The sequence below is a fragment of the Bombus pyrosoma genome, linkage group LG18, assembly GCF_014825855.1.
Source record: "Bombus pyrosoma isolate SC7728 linkage group LG18, ASM1482585v1, whole genome shotgun sequence".
NCBI lineage: Eukaryota > Metazoa > Arthropoda > Insecta > Hymenoptera > Apidae > Bombus > Bombus pyrosoma.
The window spans coordinates 1,276,365-1,302,229 of NC_057787.1; the positions used below are offsets into that span (position 1 = coordinate 1,276,365).

Here is a 25,865-nt window from a genome sequence, read left to right on the forward strand (position 1 = left end):
AGTTNAACCTCAACAATATCACAATTGCAATTAATAAATAATGACAATAATTTATTTAATTTTGATCTCATACACTATACTTGTACTTACACTTATTTCAATATATTTTTCTATTACAAATTCATCCACTGGTTCCTCTATCAGTTAACCTCAACAATATCACAATTTCAATTAATTAATAATGACAATAATTTATTTAATTTTGACGTCATACACTATATTTGTACTTACACTTACTTCAATATATTTGCTATTACAAATTCATCCATTCTTCTTTCAGTTAACCTCAACAGCTATGTTTGTGATTTTAATGGATGATTGTTTGGTTAGCTGAGATGAAATTAGTTCATACAGTTCATACAGTAACAGCACAAAAATTGTCTTTGTGCTCTCAATATCCAGGGTATCCACGGTTACTGGCGATCCTAAAAAATCGAATATAAAATTCCAAACTTGAACAATTTTGCACAACGCTTATTTTATTAAAGTTTTATTCTACCACTAATTATTTCTATTTATTTCCCTATTATTTTATATTATCGATTACTTTACTACTTTAGTTAATATCTAATCGCGTCTAATTAATAAATTCAATTTTATTATAAGCATATAGTTCGTTATCCTCTGCGATTTCAAGTATCTACTTGTCGATGGTCAATTTTTCAGCTTATCGCCGGGAATACGAGGACTTCACTATATTGAACGAGCAGTTAGGAAATCTTCGTGGAAATGATTAGGAAGTGAAATCTGTCCGAGCACCATTGTTCCAGATGTTACGTTCTTCCACGATAATTACTCTTTCCGAGGAAGGTGCTTCCTAATGGAAGGTTCGAGTGTCGGCAATAAGAATGAGTAAACGTTAAGGTTACGCGTAACGAAAGGTATATAGTGTTTTGGAAAAGTATTAGGGTCTTTGTATAGACCCTGTCCCGTCGGTTAACCATGCGCTCATAAATTATCAATTATCGCACCCTTTCGACTTGTCCCTGTGGAAACCAGTTATCTTGAATCATGAATTTTGATTAGCAATTTTAAATTGCCAAAACAACTACTATGAATTCTATCAACTTGAAAAGATCGAAGGGAATCAGTTAATAATGGAATTATTATTAAATTAATGGAATTTAAAAAAAGTTCTATGGCATATTTTTGTCAAGATTGAACGGACGATAAAGTACGGTTCTACAGTTCTCGCCGATCGTCCGGTATACACAGGTTGTTGATATTCCAGCAGAAAGCGATAGAATGTCGAGCACAAAAAAGCGCGTTAAGTGTTCGGCAGTTATGGCACAGTGTAACTTAATAGTCCACTTATCTTAGCTAACGTTGACAAATATCTTCAATTTGTACGTAATATGAGAAAAATCTGGATTTATGTTAAACCAGTTCTTGGAACGTTACAGTTCTTGTCGTTTGTTAAAATGTGAACAATATTCAAATATAAAAATTAGAGAATTGTAACGGGGTTAAAGTTTGAACACTCATTCGAGGTTTCCATTTAATTGCGTTGTTGAATCCTTTTCAAATTTTACTGACATAACCTCAAAACTTTCATCTTCCTATTGACATCAGCTTGTCTAAGCAAATTACTTTAATGTACATCATTTCGCCCATTCGAGTTTGCATATGTAAGCGTTCGAATACTTTCGTCAGCCACTGTATTTATTTTTCCTTTCTTAAAAATCCCTAGCTCTCAGCGCACTTTTAACACTAGAACTACCGATAGTTAACACGAAGCTATTTCTACCAAAACCAGTGAAAATGAAGGGTCCTTAAAAAATACCCAATGATAGAATATTTTTATATTTATTGATTTATTACTTTCTTACAGAAGCAATTCCATGTTATGTGGTACATTTTTGCTATTATTAATCCATCTGCGACCATCGTCCCTAAATGAGGGTCGACGCGTTTATAAAATTGTAGAACCAGTCGTTTCGACTGCTGTGGTATTTCTAGCGTTAGCATCTAGCGATCTAGCGATCGATCCGGAATTTTCCTGATAACTGATATCGTCGTATCGAATGATACGCGGTGAAAATTTAAAAAACGAGTGACAAGTTGTACAAAACGAGGAAACTGGTTAATTGGGATTCGATAAACAGATTGCAGGATCCTTTTACACTTTGGCAAATACCAGTCATTTTAACTGATATTGGCATAAGTAGCCTCGATGCAAAATTATTTTCAGTTTGAATACACAAAAAACAAAATAAAATTCATTATATTATTCTTTTAGTTATCGTTGGGAAAGTCGTTACATCATTGCGGAAAAAATATAACACGAAGTAGAAATTTTCAAATAAAATTGTAAAACCAGCTAATTTGACTGGTGTTAATTCTCCGTTTATTGCAGCAATTCCACGGTTTAAAACAGTGCCTCGTTGTCGCTCTTGTTCCCGTGACTTTATGCTGCCAGAGATTCCCTTAATTCGTCGACTATCTTCCTGCGACTTTTAAAGTTCATCCAGGAAACTTTCATTGCTTCTTGATGGACCATGAGATAGCAAGCGATGTCCTCCTCAGACACGGTTATTAACAAAGTGGAAATCTAGATCTTGTGGAACCTTGCCGACGACTTTTAACCTCGTCAGCCAGGTGAAACTTAACGTTCTCAGGAAACGCCGCTTTTTGTTTGTGTACGTAATGTCAGCGCTCGAGGAGATCCTATCGGTTTTGGCTTTCACGCGCAAACGAAGTCACGCGCGTCATTTAGTACTTTTTGTGTGGAAACATCTTGATCTGTCATGTGAAAAAATTAACGTTATAAAAAGTAAAAATTAATTTGAAATTCATCTTTGAACGTATCGATAATATAAATGTTACCAAATAATTCTTCAATTTGCAAGCTTATTTGCCCTTTCAGAACTTTTTTAATTTCCAAGAAAAATTATTTTTTACCCAGTGCTAATAATAAACACACGTTTTTCCAGAAAGTTCCGCAAAAAATCATTGCACTGAAACTCATTGTGACTTTCACCAAAGATAAATATACTTGTCGTTTAGTTAATTGCTTAATTAATTACTGAAGTACAATGTTGCACATATGTACGCAACATTGTTTCAACCTCACGAAGAAAATATTACGACGGCGGCGAACGTATTTTGTAAGAAAATGAAATAAAAAAATTTGATCAACAACAAGTATAAATAAATTTCTGTGTCGTGCAGAGCTCTGCTAATCTGAATATTAAAAGTTCACTGTCAGCTAAACGACCTCGTTTCTTTTGACTGTAATAAAAATGTCGTAGCTGCAATTCTGTTCGTTATCTCGTGACAAGATAAAACGGACTAGATCACGTGAAACAGTTTAACGAAGCAGCTTTAATTTCTCCTGATTTTTCAAGGAACCATTGACCCTCGAGACAAAGCGCGCCGGGGTCGAAAAGAGAAAGCTGACTGCCCTAAATTTCATGGGTCGTAGAGAAAAAAGTTTTCACGAAAAAATGTGAAAGTTGGGTTCGTTGCGATTCTGCTAGGCTTTTCAACGTTTTGCCACCAACGTGACAGCAAGTAAATGGCAACGCTGGCTGTTAGGCACCCCGTTGCGAGGACGACGCGCAAAATTCGAGCGATCTACGTTGAGAATTGTCGGTGCTCCCTCGATTTCTCTTCCCTCTGTTTACTGTTCTCGCGTTACGAACGAAGGTGACCTGTGGCCATTGAAATCGATACAACGTAGATCTTGATGCTTCCACTGTTACGGCTGAGTCGACACTCCCGGCCATTTTATAAATTCATCGTCGAAAGTAAAGAGCGTGTAAAAGTTATTGTTCCCATAAAAACCTCGTTGTATTTTTTAGCTTTCGTTCTAACTATAATCATCTTATCGATCGGTATCTTTTGCTTTAGTGAGAAAGCTTTCTCGTGTAGAAATACTTGATATTTGTAAGTCGAAAGGAGTCACGCGAAGCTATCAGGCGTCAAAAGTAGCTAAATAATTTTGCAGCTAATCAAACTTTCCAATTTACGCAAACAAATTTTTGTTTCCATGCTCGAACTGATTATCTCTTTCGCTATCTCTTTCCGGTCTGGCGTTTAGCTATCTTTCGGATGTTCTCGTTTAATTCAAAGATGATGTTCGGCGATTAAAATGGTCGAGGAAATTAGGACGACTCCGAATAGGATTATTCGTCGCGTTTCTACGATAGCCTTTCGATGTAACGAGGCCAATCGAGATGATTCCAGTAAATTGCGCCCGAAAATCCGCTCTATTTATCGCTCGATACTTTCCGAAGCTTCGACTCGTCGTTCATCGCGTCGAATAAATTACAGCGATTGGTCGTAGGAGACGCATTATTCATCGTATCGAGTTTCGCCTGAACATGTCCATGTTCCTGATAATTTCAACACGTTTCACGAGCTGATATATATTAAAATATTTCGTCGAGTCACATCTGCTTACGAGATACAACGTCATACGTGATGTGTCATCGGCCAAGCGAAGACTTTGCCTCTGCGTTTATTATATTCGTGCGAAATCCGGTCGTCGATTGCATCACGTTCGCCAACACCACGTTCATATTCAATTGTCGAAAGCGGAAAAACGATTGTTTCAATAGCATCGGAGACGGGAGAAGTTTTTTAACGCGTCGAACGTGGCGACGGTCTCCAGTAAACGACGGAGGAGTTGACATTCATTTGACATTGGCCGCGAGTGGTCGCCATGCGATGAATGTGTAAAAACATGTACTACAATTTTCCATCTCAGTATAAATATTCTACGTAAAATATCACATGCAATCTATATATATAGTATATTAGTAATAATTAGCAAATGAAAATAATAAAAATAAAAAATAAAAAAGATACAGTAATAATACAAAATTAATGGAGAAAGAGGGCGATAAGTTAGGCTACCTATTTCTTATAGGAAAGCGGTTTTAAAATTCAATGTGTTTTCAATCAATGGCATGCTACTAAAATTCTTATTTAGTTTCCAAGTCAAACGTACTTTTTCTTATCCTTTTCAAAACTTTGAAAGTACTGCTCGCTATACCGTTAAAATATTCCTCGTTTGGCCGATAGAAGACTTGATCATCTTCAAGAAGCTTCAAAAATTACACGTCATTCATATGTGAAGTTTAAACTTAAAAAATTATGTCATATTAAAATCTTCTTTAGAATCGAAGAGCGAACAATCCGCGTGATCTGCAATTTTTTGTTTCGTTGTTCGTTCGAAAATGATACACACCACATGGGCAGGAAGTTGTGCAGAATGTGTTAACGAGATTCGAAATCGGAAAAAAAAACGAGAAAGAAAAAAGGAAATCAATCACGTTGGTAGCCGATAAAGGTTTCATTGAAACGAGTGTATCTATGAGGACAAAAAGCGTTATCGAGCACGTGGTTACCTTCGATCTACGCGACCGGAAAACAAAAACAACTTTGGCCGAGACAGCTCGTTGAAAAATACGAGCGTTGATAATCTCGAATGCAGAATTGAGAGGCGAGCGAGAGAAAAATAGAAAAAGATAGCGTGGTAACTGACGCGATGCGACCCAAGTAAGTTGTAAACTAACAGAAGAGAAAAAAAGAAAAAAAAAAAAAAAAAGAAAGAAAGAAAGAAAGAAAGAAAAGGGAGGTTAAAATGTACGCGAGGTTGTAATACATATCGTCGGCTAGCAAAACACTGGTAGGATTTATCTACGACGTTCATGGTCTACTGTTTCGACCCTCTTCTTCCTCTTGGCACACCCTTTAGCCAGCAACGCTAACCCGGAAGTCTATATGTGTCTCGGTGTCTCTGTTTATTATAAATATGTCTAAATATACCAGCATTTTGGTACTCACGATGGCGAATTTTCTTCAACGTGTAACACGATCCTGTGTGGTTTTTCGACTGTCTCAAAAATTGATAAATATTTACGAATAACGTAATAATCCGTTTTTATCTGTTCGAACTTGATTTTGTTATATGGCTGTATATTATTCACGGCGATTTATCATGATCGGTGATTTACACTTTGCAAAGGATTTATGAAATATCGGCACGATTTTGATATCGTATGTCGTAACGAATTAATATGTTGATTTTTCGAAATTGATTGTAAATAGCATATTTCATAAAAGCAATCATGTATGTCAGTATACTTGAACATATTGACCGGCGTGAAAATTGTATATCATTTATTCACCACACAAAGTGCACACATCGCGCACTTCCATATTACGATATACCGATACTCGGAAGTTAAACTGGTTAATTTTATTTTTCATGTAATGGTAGCTCATATACAGATAAATAGATTCAAACGATAGGCGTTCATATACATAATTAAACACTGAGCTGTTTATCCAAACAAATGAAACTGTGTAAACATACAGAGTGACTGCAACAAACATTCACGCGGATCCTTATTTTCCGAAGAAGCGTTTTTTATTAGGTTCTGCGTTTCACTCTCATAGCACTCAATGTTGCTTGTCATATGTAAACATCGCTAAACGATACGAAATTCAATATACTTGCACCGAATTGAGCGAAGATCTCGAATAAGAGTGCGAAACACATGCAGCGTGTTTTGGCAAGCAGCGATTAAGTTACACTGTATCAAGTTTCAAGCACCTAACGTGCTTCCTTCGTTTGTAAACATTCGCAAATATCGACAGCTTGTTATACTGAAACGATCGACAGGCACTGCAGAACTTTTAGGTTGGCAACTAAGTGATTGCGGATTTTGTCATTATCACCTAATGGCAAAATCCGCAACCACTTAGTTACCAATATACTACTCACGCAACTGGGATATTATGTTACTAATTCAACTTCTATCAGAATGTGCCATTAGTGGACCCGCATTCGAGCATTCCTTTTTATTAATTACAATCTATCAGGTTGTCCGAAAAGTGTCTTTCTTTTACAGTCACGTCTTTTGCAACAACGCATCTTTATACAAACATGAAACCTAACCTATCGAACGTTGTGATCTTTATCTTGATAGAATAAAACAGATCATGCGTAGTTCGGTAAAATAATATAAAACGAAAAATGTTGTGCATTCATTGATTTCCTATAAAACGAAAGAAACTTTTCGGATAACCTAATACATAAATGCCATAAGAAATACAATGTTGCACATGTTCATAGCGACTGTAGCTCCACTACTAATCACTTTAAAGTATCCGCAGCGACCTTTATCGTAGTTGAAAGAACCTCTACCTGCTGCGATACTAAATGTTATCGGATTCCTGGTGAAACACGTTCGCCAGGATGGATTTTGCAATCGGTGGAAACGCGGGACGGGAACGAGCGGTGAGGTCCGTTTCTCGCGGTCAGCTGACGCGAGACGATGCGAACTCGGTAGGGGAAATGGAATTACGGATGCGGCGTGCGTGGAGAGCGACATAAGCTATTGGGCGGCCGGCTTTTGAGCGGCCTTGCAAACTGGTTTCCTGCAGGCCGACTCGATTATGCTAATCGCATATGCATGTTAGCATTTGGCTGATCCGCTGGCGTGTTGGTTCTCCGTTCACCGGTCCGGCAGTTCGATGTGTGTTCGTGTAAACGATCTCACATACGAATAGAACCGTGATCCTTTTCGATGGAGCAGCGGTGCGCTCGAGAAACCTTGATCGCGGCCACCCTTCAATGCCTACTCGACCTTCCGCCAGCTGGACACCTTCCACCGTGCGTAACGGTATTCTTCGCTGATTTCCCTCGACTATGCTTTGACGCTGTCCGTTACTCTTCGTGCAAGGTTTTTCTTGCCGGGGATTTTTCTACGGGAAATTTATCTAAACTCAGCAATAATAAGTTCATTCGCTTTTGAATGTTGGAATAATTGTTTAGAAAATATAAACATACACGCGTGATCTGAATTTATAAAAATGTGGAATGAAGAAATTACTCGTTGGTTAGATAAAGTTTGTGCGAAAATACGGTAACGCTTGACCTGTTTCTTCGAGAAAATGAATTTATTACAGCTTTTTTTCTCTTTTTTTTTATTTAATAATTTACATTCACAATTTGTCCAATTTGGACATTTGGTGAAATTTTTTAGCTGTTTGATTATCTTGTGAATGGCTACCCCCAGCGGGGTACCATCTTCGTGTTTTTTAGGTTATATCCTTTGTGAATTTATTACAGTGACTAGAAAAAGTATTCGAACATTATGGTATTTATCGTTGCTTGTACGTGTGTCTTTCTGTGTATATCTTCGATTCTTCGAGGAGCAGTTCGAGCCATATCACATTTCAGTTGTGAAATACACTAAACTAACGCCGAAGATCGTGGTTAGCCCGATTCAAGATCACATTCCGAGAAAGATCCCGTCGGTATTTACCACGCGCGAGGCGCTCTCGCCGATAATATCATTCCATTGCATTCCGTTCTATTTACATTTCGTGTGCATTGTGGTTTTGCAGATTCATGGATCGAATCGAGGTGGCGAAGCATCGCGAGAATCAAGAGATGTAGCGATTGCAACACTACCGAGTCATAGCTATTTTGTTCCATTTAATCTCAGTTCTCGACGATTCGCCTCCAACCATCCACAATGAACTGTATATATTCGGTGGCAACTAAGTGATTGCAGATTTTGTCATTAGTTGGTAACGACAAAATCTGCAATCGCTTAGTTACCAACCCAATACAATACCTTTTCGACTTTCGCACGAAAAATCTGCCACAATTTTCGATACACGCTGTAGCTTTCGAATCGACATCTTCCATTGCAGACTCTTGTAACTCGTTTTCATAATTATTTCTCCCTATCGTTCTAAAACGGATAATTGTAACGAGACAGATAAAGATGGCGTTGGAGAAATAATGGTGCTATTGGGCTGGCAACTAGATGATTGCGGATTTTGTCATTAGGTGGCAATGACAAAAGCCGTAACTACTTAGTTGCCAACCTAATAGAACGCAGAATGCAGAATGTAATGCAGAATGACGACTTCCGCGAAAATCGAGTGTATCTGCGCTTCGTTAATTTCCGATTGAATACGCTAAATAAAAAATAATCAGCAGAAGCTCAATCCCATTTGTGAAAAGAGGCCGAAGCTGTAAGAAACAAAATTTGGTTAAAGATTAAAATAAGATCTTTTCCTAAATACTTGCACATACTTAACATTGAAAACGTAATGTTTCTCGGAACTGAAGCTTCCCAGCGAAATTTGTCAGTCCACATTTTCGACTAAATGTTACACGAAGCTTGCATTACAATTTTCAATAAACTCAGCATCTGCTGAATCTTCTAATTTCTTGGACGCGAAATAAGATCAAGAAGAGTGCGTTTTACTACGCCAATGAACGTTCATCGTCGGCTCTCTCGGCTCGATGGCCACACATATTCAAGAGGATGGAAGCGAAGATTTCGAATCGAGATAAGGGCACGCTCAGCCAATTTACTATGTAACAGATACGTTTGTTAGAAAAAAGTGGCATAATTATTTTATTCGAACTGGTTCGTGGGTTCGAAAATGCGAAGGATTTCTTTCGTTCTCGTCGCGTAACTTCGTAACCGGACTTCGCTAATACTTTGCTTATTACTAACGCTGTTCGTAAATTAATGACATGCAATTAGTGTTCCCTATGAGACTTTAATTGCGCTGCTACGTCTGTTTCCACACTGCACGATCGATGTAAATATTCATCAACCTCAACGATTTCGCGTACCGATATTTCTAAATTTTGTCCGATCTTTATCTATTGCAACTTGTTTCTTCTGTGTTTTAAATTACGTCATATTAAAAAGAAAAAAAGAAGAACAATCTATAATTAAAGTAAAAAAAGTCAGACACGCGGTTTCAATTACGCTGAAATACTATGTGGGGATATAAAAAATGTAGATAGATAAGTTAATCGTGTAATATCTTTCATCCTCTTTTCCGGTATCAGAGCTCGAAGAAAAAAATGTCCGATAAATTGTCCGATAAAATGACCGATAAAATCTTTCATTTCGGGAAGCTTTGGATAGAAAAGTTTCAAACACATTAGCATACATACGTGTCAATAATCGCTTAAAAATTTAGAATAAAATTGCCGAATTATTAAAATTGAAGATTGAAGGAGTCGTCGACCTTACAAAGTTAAAAGTAAAAAAGGAAGAAAAAAATAAACCTTGCCAGAGAAATCAAATCACACTGCTACGCATATTCATGGAGACTCAAAGATTTCTCACACCACCGTTTAGATAGTTTCACACCTATGCGTCAAAATTTCAAAAATATCTGTACTTTCCAACCGAGCCTTGAATTGTTAAATATTTTTCGCAACATTCATCAGTGTGTCGTAAATATATTCAACTCTCCAGCTATTCCACGTGCAAAGCGTTTATCAATAGCTGGATCAGACGCAGCGGAAGTTCGGAAAAAAGCCGCCACGAGAGCAGCGGGAAACGCGCGTTGGTCGCAGGGATCCGATCGACGCGGCCGGAACTGGAATGCGCTCTCAAGGTCGTAATTTTATGTTCGCTGTTTTATTTTTCTCCTGAATGGATGGAGAATGAAGAGGTGGCCTGGTGTGGTTCGAGGGTCACCGTTTTACGACCTCGTTTAGTTTACGACTGTTTCACGGCGTGCGAACGACTGGCACGAGCTACGGGTCCCATAACTGTCAAATCCTGCCACCGTTTACGGTGACCACTGAATCTTCCAGCTGGCCGCGATATTTCGTCGCGTTTATTCGAGCAACGCTGTTCGAACGAGCGCGTGAAACTTTCATGGGTCATCGCGCGACTATTTCACCGCTCGATTAGCATTCGTCAGTTTATCGCTCGGATGGCTGGTGGTGGTATCGTGTTTCAACGAGAACGTTTTATTTGTGAAATAGCAGTAGGCAGGAGTTTCTGCTTCATTTTTTCCTTCCTTTCTCTCTCTCTTTCTTCGTTCTGCTGTACGTTTTATGGCTTCCTGTTGCAAGCCAGGGGAAACGGATATGGTGATGTTGAACGTAAAGAAGATGCAGGCGTTTTGCTAATTTAATAAGATTACATAGGTGGCGTGGCAAGCGAAACGACGGCAGGAATTTTATATTTGAATCGAAGATCGGTCGAGTGAGATTTCACCGCAATTGGTACGCCATGGATAGATACGTTATCCGGTTTTATTTAAACGTTTCGCGATTGAAACGTGTCGCTGACGCGGACAAGTGGTTATTTTATTCAAACGGATCGATAGCAAAATGTCTCGTGTAAATCATGCAGCTTGTGAAACGCTACATTTCAATGTTCATACGTTGTACATATGAAAGTAGGATTGAAGAAAAGAAACTTGTTAATAGTTGCATTTGATTTCGACGGTGTATTCGAATAATTACTTGGAAAGTATCAAACGAGTTTGTATGCTCGATGACTCTTGGAAGAATCGCTGTTCGAGCTGATAGAATGACAACTTCCTTTTACAGCTTGATAACAACGACTAGTAAACAACCGCGAGGGACAAAGAAATTCCCCAGCGAGGAGCCATTTTGTTAACTAGAGGCCATCATAGCTGCCTGACGTCACTTCCATATCCAACTATGGCGTCACGTGACGCTCCACCCTGTTTTCAATCACCTTGGACCCGAACCCACCCAGCTGTCAGACACGCTCCACCCCGTTTTTTCCACTCTTTCTGGCTATCGCCATCGCCATCTGCCGGCAATAATATGAACTTCTTAGAGCTTTAAATGGCTAGCTAGTTTATGCCCTTTCCGGTCGGTGTCACCACCGAATAAAGCTCGATGACCTGAATTCGTGTCCTTGAAAAAGTTACGGTGTCGAAGCAGATTTCGACATCGATAGTCACGCGGAAGAATTTATCTGCCATTCTTCCAGTCATTTCCACCGTTCAGGAAGCGGCTTTCCGTTAAATACGAGTTCCCTCCACGTAATTAAACGCCACTTTCCAACGAGAGAATAGCAAAAACGTTTTCACGGCAAGACAATGCGAACGTTTCCGATAATACCCAGGCGTGACGTTTTCCATTTCAAACGGTTTATTACACGGCTGGCGTAACAGCGATCGCGTTTAATCGCGCCAAAGTAGGAAGCTCTGTGCTAAGCTGCGTTCGAACGAGTCTCTTCAAAAGAGGGGAAAAAGACAAAGAAAGAAAAAAGAAAAAAAAAAAAGAAAACGAGAAAAGGAAAAAAGAAAAAGAGGATAGCAGACGGAAGCAAAGTGTTACGCGTCGCGTGGTTCCAATGGAAACGAGCCGTAAACCTCGATCGCTGGGAAAGAGGTTGGCGAGGTAGAGAAACGAGAAACAAAAATAACTCGCGCGGCAGAAGGACAATGTTGCTGTTCCGTGGAGGGGAAAGAATACGTAAGGGCGAGCCCGTAAAGCGGGAATTGAGTTAAAATCCTGCGAGAGGTAGAATTTATACGCGATCCAGGCGGGCACCGGTGCGGGGAGCGCGGCCAGCCGAGTACGGAGCGCATGGAATCGCTATCGGCGGCCATTCATCAATCCGAGGAATCAATACGCTGGAATTAATGAAAGCGCCGCGCGAACAGCGAGCTAGCGGCCGGAATGTTAATCGCGATCGTCCCGCGTCCGACCCATTCCCGTGTACAGCAAACTCCCAAGGGCCCCACCTCCACCCGCAGCCCTTCAACCTGCCACCCCTCCCCTTGCCCTTATCCTTCCCCCCACCTTTCGATCCCCTTGTACATCCGTCCCCGTCTCCCATGCCCGCGTGCTCTCTACCATTACCAATACGACCACCGTGCTGCCCACAATGCCGTCGCACCGTGCATTCTATTCTCTCGTCTGGAATCGCAGCCCTTTTTTCCCTTTTTTATTACTCGCGGAATCGGCGATCGTTCGCTCCTCTCACTCTTCCAACCAATTTGTTCTGTAAATGGCTGGTGTTTGTTCGTTCATAGAAACTGGTTCTAGGAATTGTCTGTTTAATTGTTTAAGGCTATAGTTAGTATAGTAGAAGATGTGCATTCGGACCAACTGGCGTTCTGCTGTATGAAGTACCCGAAAGCCGCAATGCACGCGTTTATAAGTAGATTGCCAGCTTTTATGGAAATTTCCATTTTTATCTAACGAGCAATCTAGGAAGAGATTCATCTTATCCGCTAGATATCGTAATAAGTATATTAGTATAGTATATCTTGGATATGTCTCCATATTACTGCATTTTTGCAATTTTACGTTTTTTTTTTTATAAACGCATAAAGATCCGTCTATTTATAGGAATCTATATACATATTTACTTGTTTTGATGTACGCATTGAATTCAGAACGTCAGTTTATTCGAATACTCACTCACCGTGAACGTAGCTTAATGCTATAATTGAATTGATAGAAAGCATTCGGAATAGATGTATAGAGACTTACTTTATTTGCATACTTCAGACGAATAGCTTTGTTTATGTGTAGAGTGTAGCCGGTGCATGAAGGCAGTAGGTTTCGTCGTTCGTTATCGGACATTTCAGTCGCGTCAAGTGGTATGAGCCAGTAGGTACACAGACACGTGATATTCAGGTGGAGGCACTGAGTTAAAAACTAACTTCAGGGCGATACCGGTGAAATGACGCACGGTCGGTATGGAAGGTTTCCGGGCCTGATCGGAAGATCGGTCCGGAAGATTGAAGATCCAGCCGATAAAGGACCGACGGATCGTCGATGTTTCGAAATTTTTGAAATTACCGGTATTGTCGCGACTTTCCGATCTATCGTTAAATCTATTATTAATTAAACGAACATTATTGCCATGTGTAATGACTGCCTGTTACTGTTTTTGTATAGAAACGATCTCTTTAATAAAATCAATTTCACTGTATGGGAAATATAATCCTCGTTCTGCGGAACTTTGTTTTGCCCGAAGTTCTTAAAAAGGAAGGGGACGCCACGATTCTAGTTACGTACTAACTAACGAGTTGCGGGGAATTCATGTCGGCAAGCAGTGCAGCAAAAAAATTAGTAGACTTGGGGAGAATCTCGACGAGGCGTTCAGTAGCCGTGTTGCTTAATGGACGGGAATTTTCCAAATTTAACGATCGTTTAGCCCGCCCACACAGAAGGGACAAGCGAGTTTGGCGTCTGGGCGATGGCCGTCACCGTGACGAGCACGTGTGTAACTCGCCTTCTGTCATTTAGAGTAAAACTCACTTCTGTTCGTTCAGTTCGTCGAAAGATCAGCAAACGGAGCTTTTGCCGGCTTCAGCGACTGTTCTAATGGACGAGCTCGGTATAACACACGGTACTTTGATACTCCGACGAGATTCCAATCTATTTCTATCTGTATCTTTTTCTCTTCGATAAAAAGAAATTCAAAGTATGACGATGAAATGAAAATCTGTTTTTTTTTTTTTTTTTATTTTCTCGTTAAAATTGCCACCGTTTTAATGTTTTAATATTCTTGCATATGATGTACGTAAAATCAATCGAATTATCATTTTCATGTTACAGGTGTGGCATAACTTCGTTAGCAGGGTGGACAGAGGAACGGAACGTGTCTGGAGCGGCTTGGCGTTTTGAACGAAGGTACCACACCGAAGAAGAACTCTGATTACCATCTTACCCCCCCCCCTCGTGTACAAGTTTTAAACCTGCCCCCTAAACTATCCCCCCGCAGCTTGATAACTCACGGTTCTGTAGTGCTCCAGTTTCTAGTTTTTCTTTCTATATCGATGAGTCGAGTGTGATAAACGGGCAAAGGAACGAGACAAGAGTATTAAAGAGTATACATAATTTGATGATACGCTAAGTGATTCACGGTGATGTTGGTGTGATACAAAGAGTGTTGCGCGCGCGCGTGTTGTCCGACAGTGAGAGTGTGAGGAGGGAGGAATCGCGCCGGAGGAGGTGATACTGTATGTATAAATAATAGAAATTTATTCATGTATATGTAAGGACGTGTGCCAGTGTGTCCGTACGCAGGTATTCGAGTACAAAGAAAAGAAAAAAAAAAAAAGAAAAAAAAAGAAAGAAGAGAAACCCGACTATCAAAAGTGAAGACAAAAACAAACATATAGTTTGCCAGTACGAAGAGGACAAAGAGGAAAAGAAAGAAAGAAGGAGAGGAGAGGAGGAGTAGAGTAGGTGGAGAATAAATTAAAAACCCTGCCTAACGATCAGAGACTAAGAAACGAAGAAGTGTGAGGACACGTAAGGGAAAAAAAAAGATCGAGGTGGCATTAGAAGGTGGGCCAGGTGGGACAGTAGCATGAGTTCGTACTTCGCGAATTCGTACATCCCGGACCTGCGTAATGGCGGGGTGGAACACCCGCATCAGCATCAGCAGCACTACGGTGCCGCCGTCCAGGTGCCCCAGCAAACGCAGTCGGTACAACAGCCATCTCAGCAAACCGGGGATCCATGCGATCCCAGTCTCCTACGTCAGGGAGTGCCTGGCCATCACTATGGGGCCGCTGGTAGCCAGCAAGATATGCCTTATCCGAGGTTTCCTCCGTACAATCGGATGGACATGCGGAACGCGACCTATTATCAGCATCAACAGGAGCACGGCAGCATGGACGGGTTGGGTGGTTACAGGTCGACGTCCCCGAGCCCCGGTATGGGCCACATGGGACACACACCGACCCCGAACGGACATCCGTCCACTCCTATTGTCTATGCGAGTTGCAAGCTTCAAGCGGCCGCGGTCGATCATCAGGGTAGCGTACTCGATGGACCGGACAGCCCGCCATTGGTCGAGTCGCAGATGCACCACCAAATGCATTCGCAACATCCTCACATGCAGCCGCAACAGTCACAACATCAACAGCAGCAGCAGCAGCATCAACATCTTCAGGCGCAGCAGCAGCACATGATGTACCAACAGCAGCAACAAACGCAGGCGGCGTCGCAACAATCTCAGCCTGGCATGCATCCGCAACAACAACAGCAACCTCAGCAGCACCAAGGGGTGGTCACGTCGCCGCTTAGTCAGCAACAGCAGGCCGCTCCTCAAGGTGCGGCCACTGCCAACCTACCAAGTCCGCTCTACCCGTGGATGAGAAGTCAATTCGGTAAGATGGACTTTCAACATGTAGATGTTCAAAATGTCTGTTGCTTGCGCTAAAATCGTGGGGAAAGTGTACACAAATTCACGCGGCCGTGGTTAGGAGCTTTTAAATTTGCTAAGATGTCTCTGATGGATATGATACGACCTCGTATCGCGATAATATACGATGCACTGTATCGAGAATTCGAAGAGAAAATTGTTTTAGCTGAATGAAAATAATAATCGAATTTAGTGAAAGAAGTTTTCGCTCAAAGAACTGGTGTATAAATTTAAAGGATTAGGAAGACCACTAGAGTAGTAGAAATCGAGAAGCAACCATGTTGAATCCTCCATTTGCATCCGAATTACCCTGCTGGTTAGCACGATTTCAAAAATTGTACAGCGAACGTTACTTCAAAGGAAAGAATCTTTCTATCTCGGAGTAGGAAAAAGAGAAGAAACAGAAATGTTACATTCGTAAAGTCAGAGAGGAGATAATACGTGAGGCGGTTGTCGAAAATAGGCTCAAGGATTTTCCCGCGTGACCAGAAGGTTCGGGTAGAAAGCAAGATTTCTAGAGAGGACGGCAGGTAGTCGGCCGCTTTCAGATTTATGCAACAGTAGGTAAAACTAGACCACATTCGTACGGTTCGCAAGCCAAGATTGGCATAATGTCTCCAGTTTCTAGGTATACCGACATCCCGAGTTATTTATTGCCCTGACCTTTTAGCTCTCGCTGGTTTCACCACACGTAAGCGTATACCTCCCCATAAAAGTTCTCTTGCTGACTGTGCCCGTGTTGGCTCCACGGCTTGGCAGAGTCTCCGCTCATCCACTTTTATTCCCATGATAACTCGCGGCTGCTTGCTTCCACTCAATGGTATGCTGAACTAGTTCGCTTGTTTTCACTCACCTTCCTTCGTCTGTCTAGTTAGACAGGAATCTGGTATATTGAACGACCAGTACTTCCTTTTTCCAAGTACTTTCTGTGAAGACGAGAGCAATTTCTATTGAGAATTCGTTCTATTTGACGAAATTCCAGCCTCTTCGTGATCTTTATGAAGCTGAGCGTAATATATTCAAGGGAACAAGAAATACCACCTGCTTTTTCAAATATAGGGTTGTAGCGTAAGAAAAGCTTTAGGAAATCTGCTGGAGTCGACCGTGACTGCAAAGAATCGCACGGGTAATTTCGGAATAATGAGTTGGGAATTTATGGCAGCAATAACCAAGTGATAATAGCCGTTTTCTTTAACCCAGAGGTGTCCCGGGTTGGGCAAGAGCACCGGTTCCGGCGCTCCACTGTGTTTGCTCGTATTTTCTTCACCCTTCCCCTGATTCTTCAAATCCGAGAAAATGCCGCAACCTTGCAAAGTCAGGCTTCCTCGACCCCTTTTTCCTTGCTACCTTTCAGCACTCAGTTGCTCGATGAACTCTGCTCAAGTTAAATCTTCGCTTCTTCAACTCGAATTATTGCAAGTACTCACTTACAATATATCAACTTTCAAGATACTTTGCTAAATATTTTGCTGCTCTTATAAAATCGTTCACAAGCTGCCACCTGTTCTTTACTGGATATTTGTCACGTAAGTGTAATTCGAATTTTTATACATTTTGTACCGTTTATTTTTTACACTGGATGTGAGAATGTAATAATCTTACGAAACCATCTCTCGGTTCATTTCGAAAGCTGGTACCAACCTGCTTGATTCGCCGATAAACGGCGTGGTTCACGAATGACGGGACTGGTCCATGCTCTTCGTTGCCAGTCAAAAGAAGAAAGAGGATCGAGTGCCTGAATCTGCTCACAGATGTCGGCACGCTTAAGTCTTTCCGATCGGTTGTCCAACAATATATGTATTCGTTCCTCGTGGTTTATTTAGTAACCGTATTGATTTCACACTATCTTCGCCATATCTTTTCATAAGTAAACAAAAATGATTCATATGGAAAGCACGATATACATTTACACCATCTATCTTCGAACAAATCTTACAGAGAGTATCTTCTATGCTCATTTAAAACCAATAAAATATGTAGCTTTGTATCAATAATTCTCTCGGTTTAACCATTATAAACACAGTTGCGTGTTTTATATGTGTATTTCTATTCCACACGGTTCCATCCATCGTGTATTTATTAGCCATTCGAAACAAGATCAATCGGCTCTCAGAAACGATGTATTCTAACAAACATCCTTCATATCTGGTTTCGATACTAATTCGATCTATGATTATCCACGAGTATTCGTTCTTCTCTGGTTAACACTGTTCATGAGGTTTGCCACTCGATCGTATTACCCTTACAGGTCTACCAATCATGATAAACCTCATATCAATTTATCTAGCTATCCATTCGTGGCCGTGGCTGCCTGTTTCTTTCCACGTTGCAAAACACCAGCTGAGCTAAGCGTGCTATAAGCAGGACTCCATGAATAATGCATGGCTCAATTTTATAGATGCAGGTGCTCTCCCGGGCATTTGCCCGGTGAAACCGCCGAGATTCCCTGGCACCTTACGCGGGACATTTGCGTTACATAGGTTAGGAAATTCCGGCATAGTTGGCTGGCTCGCGAAACCCCGGCATGCGAGTGCGCATCGGTGTCGTTTACTGCCGAACATCATGAAACGCTTCGTGAACGTGCACGACTTTCATCGTGAAAGCTTCTTCTATATACAATGCCCCTTTGCTCCGCCTTTCATTTCTTACGACGACAATTTTCACTAAATATCCCTAGCCACCTGTCGAGTCACGTGACAGCTTCTGGTCGTATTACCAGTCCTAAGCATTGCGTAATTAGTATTTTTATTATTCTTCGAAATGTCAATATGTGTTACAATCCACGATAATTCCTGTTTGTCAAAACATTCATTTCCACAATCAGTGATACCTCAAGGAAATTTAACATCTTTGCTAGTAAATATTGTTTCACTTAGTGTAAATAATGTCGACGATTTCGTTAGCGATTAATAGTTGCGGACGTGAACCATGTTTTCGTTGGAGATAAATAATTCTGTGGACGTTGTAAGTTCCCTGATCCGAAGTTTGCGGATGCGCCGACACTGAACTTCGGTAAAATTGTTCATTGTCATTCGTATCTTGCATTCGCATGCATGCATGCACTCACATGCATAAACTTTCATTGATTAGCATTTTCTTTTTCAAATTAATTCGCCAAGCAGATAAAATTAGAACCAATTGCGGGGAATGATAGTATTCGGGGTTCGTGATCAAGTTAATTAGCTCGATGGAAAAAGAAAACGTGAAAATTAGCTTGCACAGGCTTACACGGATTCGACCATCGGTAATTGCGGTGTAACAACTGCAACAGCATACGCGTTATCTCAGTTTATTCTGCGAAACGCATTATCATACGAAAAAATATAATATTTCTCGTAGCCAGGGCCCATGAAACACCATCGCGATACCATAAAAATAACATACAATGAAGTTATAATTCAGAAGTTGCAGGTACCGTGACGTTTCGACGATTCCACCGGATCTTACGTTATAAGACAAGCAAATTTTTAATCCCTTTTATTTCGGAATCAAACTCGCAACGAAATTCTGATTTAACGCTGACTGATTGTAATTATGTATCGATATTACGTCGTCGAACATGGATGCACGTGAATTGGTCGGTTTGGTAGAAAGAAAAAGCCTATCGATATCGCCGATGCTTTTAATACGTAAGATAATTGCGATCCTTTTGCGTGAAAAGATTTATGGTATCGAGTTCCTCCGGTTCTGCTTGGTCTCCCCTCCTCCACTTCGTCCCTTTTCTCCCTCTCACAAATAAGCATGCAGCGGTGCAGTTATACATAGGTGTGAGGCTTCCGTTATTGCGTACACGTGTACGTGGTACGAGCGCCACATTTCTTATGTAATCCGAGCACTGACACGAATGCTTAGCGGACGAACAAAGTACCACGGCGAAGAAACCGCACTACCGTCGAATTAATCGCGCGAAATATCTACGTAAATGGCCAATAACCCGTGCGCGTAATGAGGAATTAAAGTGGCCCTTACTCCGCTCCCTGTCTCATTTTATTTCTCCTTTTTCCTCCCACCTTTTTTTTTTTTTTTTTTTTTTTCCGTACGACCTGGCTAATTGAGGGCGCAGATTTATAGACTGGACACCATTTGTTCATTGAGGCACGTGGCCGCGTTTATCCGGCGAGAATTTACCAGATATTAGCGCGCATCTTTTAGTTATTTGTTTTTTTACAGGTTCCTAACCTTCTCTCGTCGCTACCTTTTTTGAGGTTATCTTGCTATGTATGTGGTAGATTTTCGTACATAGCTGCACTGTGATTTTTTAAATATAGCAGCCTTAACTGCGGGCTACTTGTGACGCAAATATTTCACGTTTATCGCGTCGTAAGATATATTCAGGTATTATTATTCCATCAAATTGTATACTAGCCTTACTTTTCTACGCCCAGTTTACTATCACACGGTTACACGTTACGTTTTGCTCTATAAAATAAAACATCAGACGTTTACGATAGTAACAATCTACTCTCTGAACTTAGGTTAGAAAAATCTCCAACGTGCCATCTAAATGGGGAAGCGTGTGTAGCAATAAAAATTCTTTCGCCCAACCTAACCTAAAATGAAATTTTAATTTAAAAGAAGTAAAATCCGGTCGAACTTCGGTCGTTTCTCGTTCAGAGATATCTGAAAGAACGCACGAGGGTTAAGCGCAACCGCTCAACACCTGTAACCCTTTTTTCCTCGATATGTGAGAAGGATAAAAAAAAAGTCCCTAGATACCATGTGGCAGGCGTACAGTTTTAATCTGCGTCTGTGCTGGCGGGGGTCATGGCGATCAACATTCACATCTCGAAACGCGTTTCGTTCTAGTTCGCGTAGTGTCAGACACCAGAGATTGGTGTCCGAAACGATGGCGGCTTCGTGAGATATTCAAAAAGAGATGGAACCCAAAGAGGCAAGAAAGGAGGAGCGTCGAGGAAATGACGTGAGGTCGAAAGGCAGAAAAGGAGAAGGCGAACGAACGCGGTATACGGTGAAACAGAGACGGAGGTAGTCGACCGGAGGAGGGCGTAGAAAACGTTGACGATGATGGATGAGACCACAGAAATCCTATGTCCGTTTGCTTTTTCGGGCCGCCGCCATAAACTCCCGGGACAACTATGGACGATATGGGCTCCTTCGCCTATTAAACATGGAAATTTGGGGAAACTGGGGCGAAAAGGGTCTAAATCAATGATCTTATTACACATACGAACTACAGTCTTTTTTTTTTAGGATCGCTGGCAAGAATTCTTGAAATTCTGGAAATTTAATATCAAGCAAGAATTTAATATCGGTTAGGAACCCGAGATTTTTAATATATTTGCTTCATTCGTTATTCCTTATTCGCAAGATAACGCGTTAAAACACTGCCAGTTTTAACGTATTTCCTTCATTTGTCATTGCTTATTCGCAAGATAACGCGTTAAAACACTGTTGATTCCTAACTTACGTTATAAATTCCCTGTCGTGAATTTCAAGATTCCCAGTTACCTCTGACCTTATCATCGTCCCTTGCTGTTCGTCGCGAAGACTGCACCGTGAGCGGGTGTAAACAAAGGGGGCGGGGGGCCGGTCGTAGACAAAGTCAGGAACAACGAGCAAATCCAATAATTTTCTCTCGTACAGATACATAGGTCGCATCGGGCCCATTCTGGCTGCTCATTATCTCGACCTTCTGGCGCTCTCCTCTGGGCTTTCAGACTCCGTCTCCTTGTCCGGTTCTGTCTGTTCGTCTGCGGTTGAAAGGCAAAAAAAGAAAAAGAAAAAAAAGAAGAAGGTGAAGGAGAAGAGGGAAGGCCTCCTATCAGATACTCTGTGCTCTCCTCAAGGGCTTCTAAGACCCCTCTATGAGTGTCAGTCGACTTGACGTTCTTCTTACTCCGGCGGCGACTTCTGTTGAATTCCTTTTTCTCTCGTCCTTTACGAGTGATCTTGGCGCAGGTGGCTGTTCCAAGCTTAGGACGCTTCCACCTCGTCCAGTTTCCTCAGACGAGAATAATCGTGTCCAGCTTGTCCTATGCAGCAGAGGAGACCAAAACTGCTGTCATCCTAGTCGATAGAGCGAGTTGTCTCTGTTCTTGAAATATCTTTCTCTTTATCGGCGATTACCAAAGACGCGCGGAACGACTATGACTTTGTTTTTAGATCGCAGATGCAGGAAGTTCGCGAAGCTTGGAACGCGACCCTGCGTGTACCCGCGCCGATGCATAAACAACCGACGAAATTCCTGAACGAAGCTTGTCTTGACTGCGTGGCGCGACCCCTATGCTCAGGCCATGCTGCCTGCCGGTCCTTTTGCCGGGGAAAAAACGACGCCTCCCCCCTTCGGGCGAAGAAAGTTCAACGAAAACAACGTGACATAAAGCAGCCTAGGACGGAAATACAAAAAGCAAGACGGATTGCCGGGCTTAAAATATATGGAGAGTCAGACAGACGCGAGTTGGGGAACCGGGTGCAAGTTCGATCACGTGTTCAGGATTAAAGAGACGGGCACTATTTCGACGTAAACGTTCAGGAGTTTCTGCATTTTGCTCGAAATCCAGCAACGTGTTTAGGCAATATTTTTCCTCGCCTATTACAACATAGTAACGGCAACAGAGTTGAATGAATCGGACGAAGGCAACTGAATCTTCGGAATACCCGTTCTGGAAGGTTTTCCAAGGTGGTTCACCGGATTCCACGCAATTAATCTGAACCTCTGTCAGCGACGTGGACCGGTCATATAATCCGAGAGGCTCGTGTAGCGAGAGTCTGTGGTGTAGGGAGGCAGGAGAGAGGGCGAGCGATAAAATTAATGGGATATCTAGGGTATCTAATCGAAGAGCATTTCAAGGCCTGGCCTTAAGGTGGCCACGTAAAGCTTAGCTTAATTGGGCAGCGAGTGGTGGCCGCGCCTTATTAGCGGGTTACAACATCCGGCTAGCTGTTCATCTGAAAAGTCCTGTGCATGTATCCTGCGGCGGGTCTGAAAGACCAGTCGGTCCGCAGAGAAGCAACAGAGAAAGAGAGAAACAGATGGAAGGGGAAAGAGAGAGAAACAGAGAAGCGGAGCAACTAGCCTATAATAAGCCGTACGGTTGTGTACGTTCTGTTCTGTTCCGTTCCGTTCCTTCATGCTGCGCCAGTGAAGGCAGACCCATAAATCTCTCGGGCATACTCCAGGGGACATTTGATCCTTGCGTAACCCAACGCCGTTAATTTATTGCCCCGCGTTTAAAGTCACCTCCGTCCGCGAGAGAGCAACGGCTACGCCGCCATCAGAACGCCGGTTCAGCATAAACCGACGGTTGTGGCTAGCTTTTCTTGTTATCGACCTCTTTAACACGCCCTACACTTTGCTTCATTCGCAACATCCATCCTTCGATCGAGAAAAAATTCCTGTTCGCGCCATCGTTATATCCGAATCGAGGTTGCCCAGACCTACGGAGACCTTGTGATACATCGTTGTTTCAGCTGTTCGACGTTCCTCCTTCTCGCGATATTCCATTAGGAAAGAAAATCTCACACCCTCGCTATCTACATCGCGTTTCCCACGACGCGTTCGTACAATGAAAACGCCATTAATTTCTTTTCAGCCGGCAAGAATGTATACCGGTGATTAATTTGCCGGAGATGTTGCGCGTTGATAACGCTTTCACACCGTTTTCCAAGGACTCGGTTGCGCGAATACAATTCAAGCATTTAGTATCGCACCCTACGTTTCGTATCTTCGTTTGAGAAAGATGAAAAACGAGGGGAAATATTCATCGAACACTCACCGCTTTACAGAATAATTCAACTATCGTTCATGTGTTTGCTAAAACTACTGTTTTTGTAATTTGTTGTAATTTGCCAGGTGGTCGCGATGAACGTGCATTGCTGTCCTTAGCACGTGACCTTCCTCTTGTGTTTCACCGCAATGTGTCTCCCTTGTCCTTACAGGTCGAAAATTCGAATAGCTTGTTTTCCATAAGTTGTGCAGTTTACAAGCCGATTAAAGTTTCTGTTCACGTTGGCCATCCAACGTCTGTTTAATTAAGCTCGCATGTTCGACGCATGGCGAGAAAAAGTCCGATGTCTAATTCAGCGGGCGGACAGGGCCTGATCAAGATTCGAGTCTTCGCCGCTGGGATCGATTGACTTCGAAACAGACAGCTGCATACGTAATTCGAGAGGATATTGCCAATATCCTTGCGCCATCTTCTTATTAGGACAATAGTTACTCGCGCCAGTTTTAACGTTAATCCTTCGTTTCTCATTGTAGCATTTGCATGACACTATAACAAGGCATTATTACTAAAAAACAAAATATGTAGAAACTTTATATGAAAATTTGCTCACCGTTCGTCCCTATCTGCTTTGCTATGAATATGACAAATTATTCTTAAACCGAGTGATCCTCTTTTACTATTTGGCACTGTCCGTTGTAGAGATCTGATTGGTCGATCTACATCGTATTTTATTGCCTTCCATGGCATTCACCAGCCACGTGAACGTTGAGGATTCTCTTGCAATTAGGCAATGAGAGTGTTATCGATAAAGAGGCACGAACTAATCGGCACGGACCAGCTCGAGCGTGACTCGACACCATTTCATTATTCCGTGAACGCTTTGATGATCTTCTGGGTTAGACGGCGTACACCGTCTTCAAGAGGCACCTTCATTAACCGGCTGACGAATGAACATTAATAAGCCGGGCTTCCAAGTGGAGGCGCGTTCGCGCGCGACTCATCAGCCTCTTTGATGAAACCCGAGATCTATGTTTATCCCGGGCATCCTTTGATTGGCTGGCTAGGACTCCAATTTTGCGGTTTTGAACACGGCACCGCGTACAAACTCGTCGTTGATTGCCCCAGCGTCTGTAAATTGGGCATCAAAGAATGTAGGTAATATTAGAAAGTTTAATTCTAATGTATTTTTAAAAGCGCAGTTTACTCCGACGGAGCGGACGAGTATTTAAGATGCGAGAAGGATTCCAGCAAAAACTGCAGGCTGTGATGCAGAGTAATTGTTCGCCAACAGGCAGGGAATCAGAGGAAGCTAGGCGAAATGGTTAAAAGTTATAAGAAAACGCTAGAGATTGGTATGTTGTTAATTTGAGAGCGTAGCCCGAGGGAGAGAGAAAGAAAAGGAGGAGAGGGCATGTTCCCAGAGTTTCTCTCCTTCCCTTGGCGCGCTGCTCTTCGTCCGGTCGAGCAACGCTTGGAACCCTTGAAGAGAAGAGAATCTCCTCTTTCTCTCTCGCTGTGGAGGAGAGTCGCCATCCGTCTTCATCGGCCGACAGCGCGACGGGCGGCGTTTGCCTCGAATGCTCACCAAGGAGTTTTCTTCTTCTTCTTCTACTCCTCCTCGTACTCCACCTCCTCCTCCTCCTCCTCCTCTTCCTTCTGCTCCTTCTCTTCTCGCTGCTGCTCATCCCTTCTTTTTTTCTCTCCCTCGTACCACTCTGAGATATTCTCCTTTTGCCCTCTTGCACTCGTGTGGCAACAGCTAACCTAACCCTTTGAGATTATGCCTGGTGAGAGAGTATGCATATACGTGTACGTGGCCACCACGCAAATACCAATATAAACACGGACACGCGGTCCCAGACGTTGGTTCCATACAGAGTCCAGCTGGTTTTCTGTGTACGTCCGCGCTTCTCCCTTTCCCTTGCTCCCTTGGCAAGTACAATTAATATTCTTGTTCGGGATTCGTGTACCGCCACACCGAGCGCAGATCATGTCACGGATATCTGTAAGGTATCTATCATACGCGGAACTGCGCCTACGAACCGGCGGTCGTGAGCTTTTTCTTCGTTGGACAGACATTTTTGTTTCGTCCCGAGCCCGTAAAAACTTTCCCGCGTGCCGAAGCAGGTTGCAGGCCGTGGCGTTCATTAAATATCTCAGATTGCGGTCTCGAGCTCTCCCCGCCGAGTATACGCGCCGCTAACGAAGCCTCCCATGATCCTCTTTCCCTATGCCA

General features: G+C 42.2%; 1 protein-coding gene and 1 long non-coding RNA gene across 15 annotated transcripts in view; one reads left to right on the plus strand and one right to left on the minus strand.

Annotated features, from left to right (window-relative positions):
• Positions 1 to 25,865, plus strand: part of LOC122577273 (homeotic protein antennapedia-like) — a 167,005-nt gene that overhangs the window by 129,920 nt on the left and 11,220 nt on the right. For all 14 annotated transcript variants that reach the window (XR_006320187.1, XR_006320186.1, XR_006320188.1 and 11 more), the window contains one exon: positions 14,345 to 15,906. Coding sequence is in view for 10 of the 14 variants with exons in the window: in XM_043748494.1 (XP_043604429.1) it covers positions 15,102 to 15,906 (805 nt within the window). In the remaining 4 variants the exon portion in view is untranslated. The remainder of the gene's footprint in view (positions 1 to 14,344; positions 15,907 to 25,865) is intronic.
• LOC122577280 lies at positions 115 to 25,232 on the minus strand. Its single transcript, XR_006320195.1, has 4 exons — positions 25,215 to 25,232; positions 24,240 to 24,757; positions 23,678 to 24,175; positions 115 to 425 (listed from the first exon to the last, which is right to left on the minus strand). It is a non-coding gene; the product is annotated as an uncharacterized LOC122577280 (long non-coding RNA).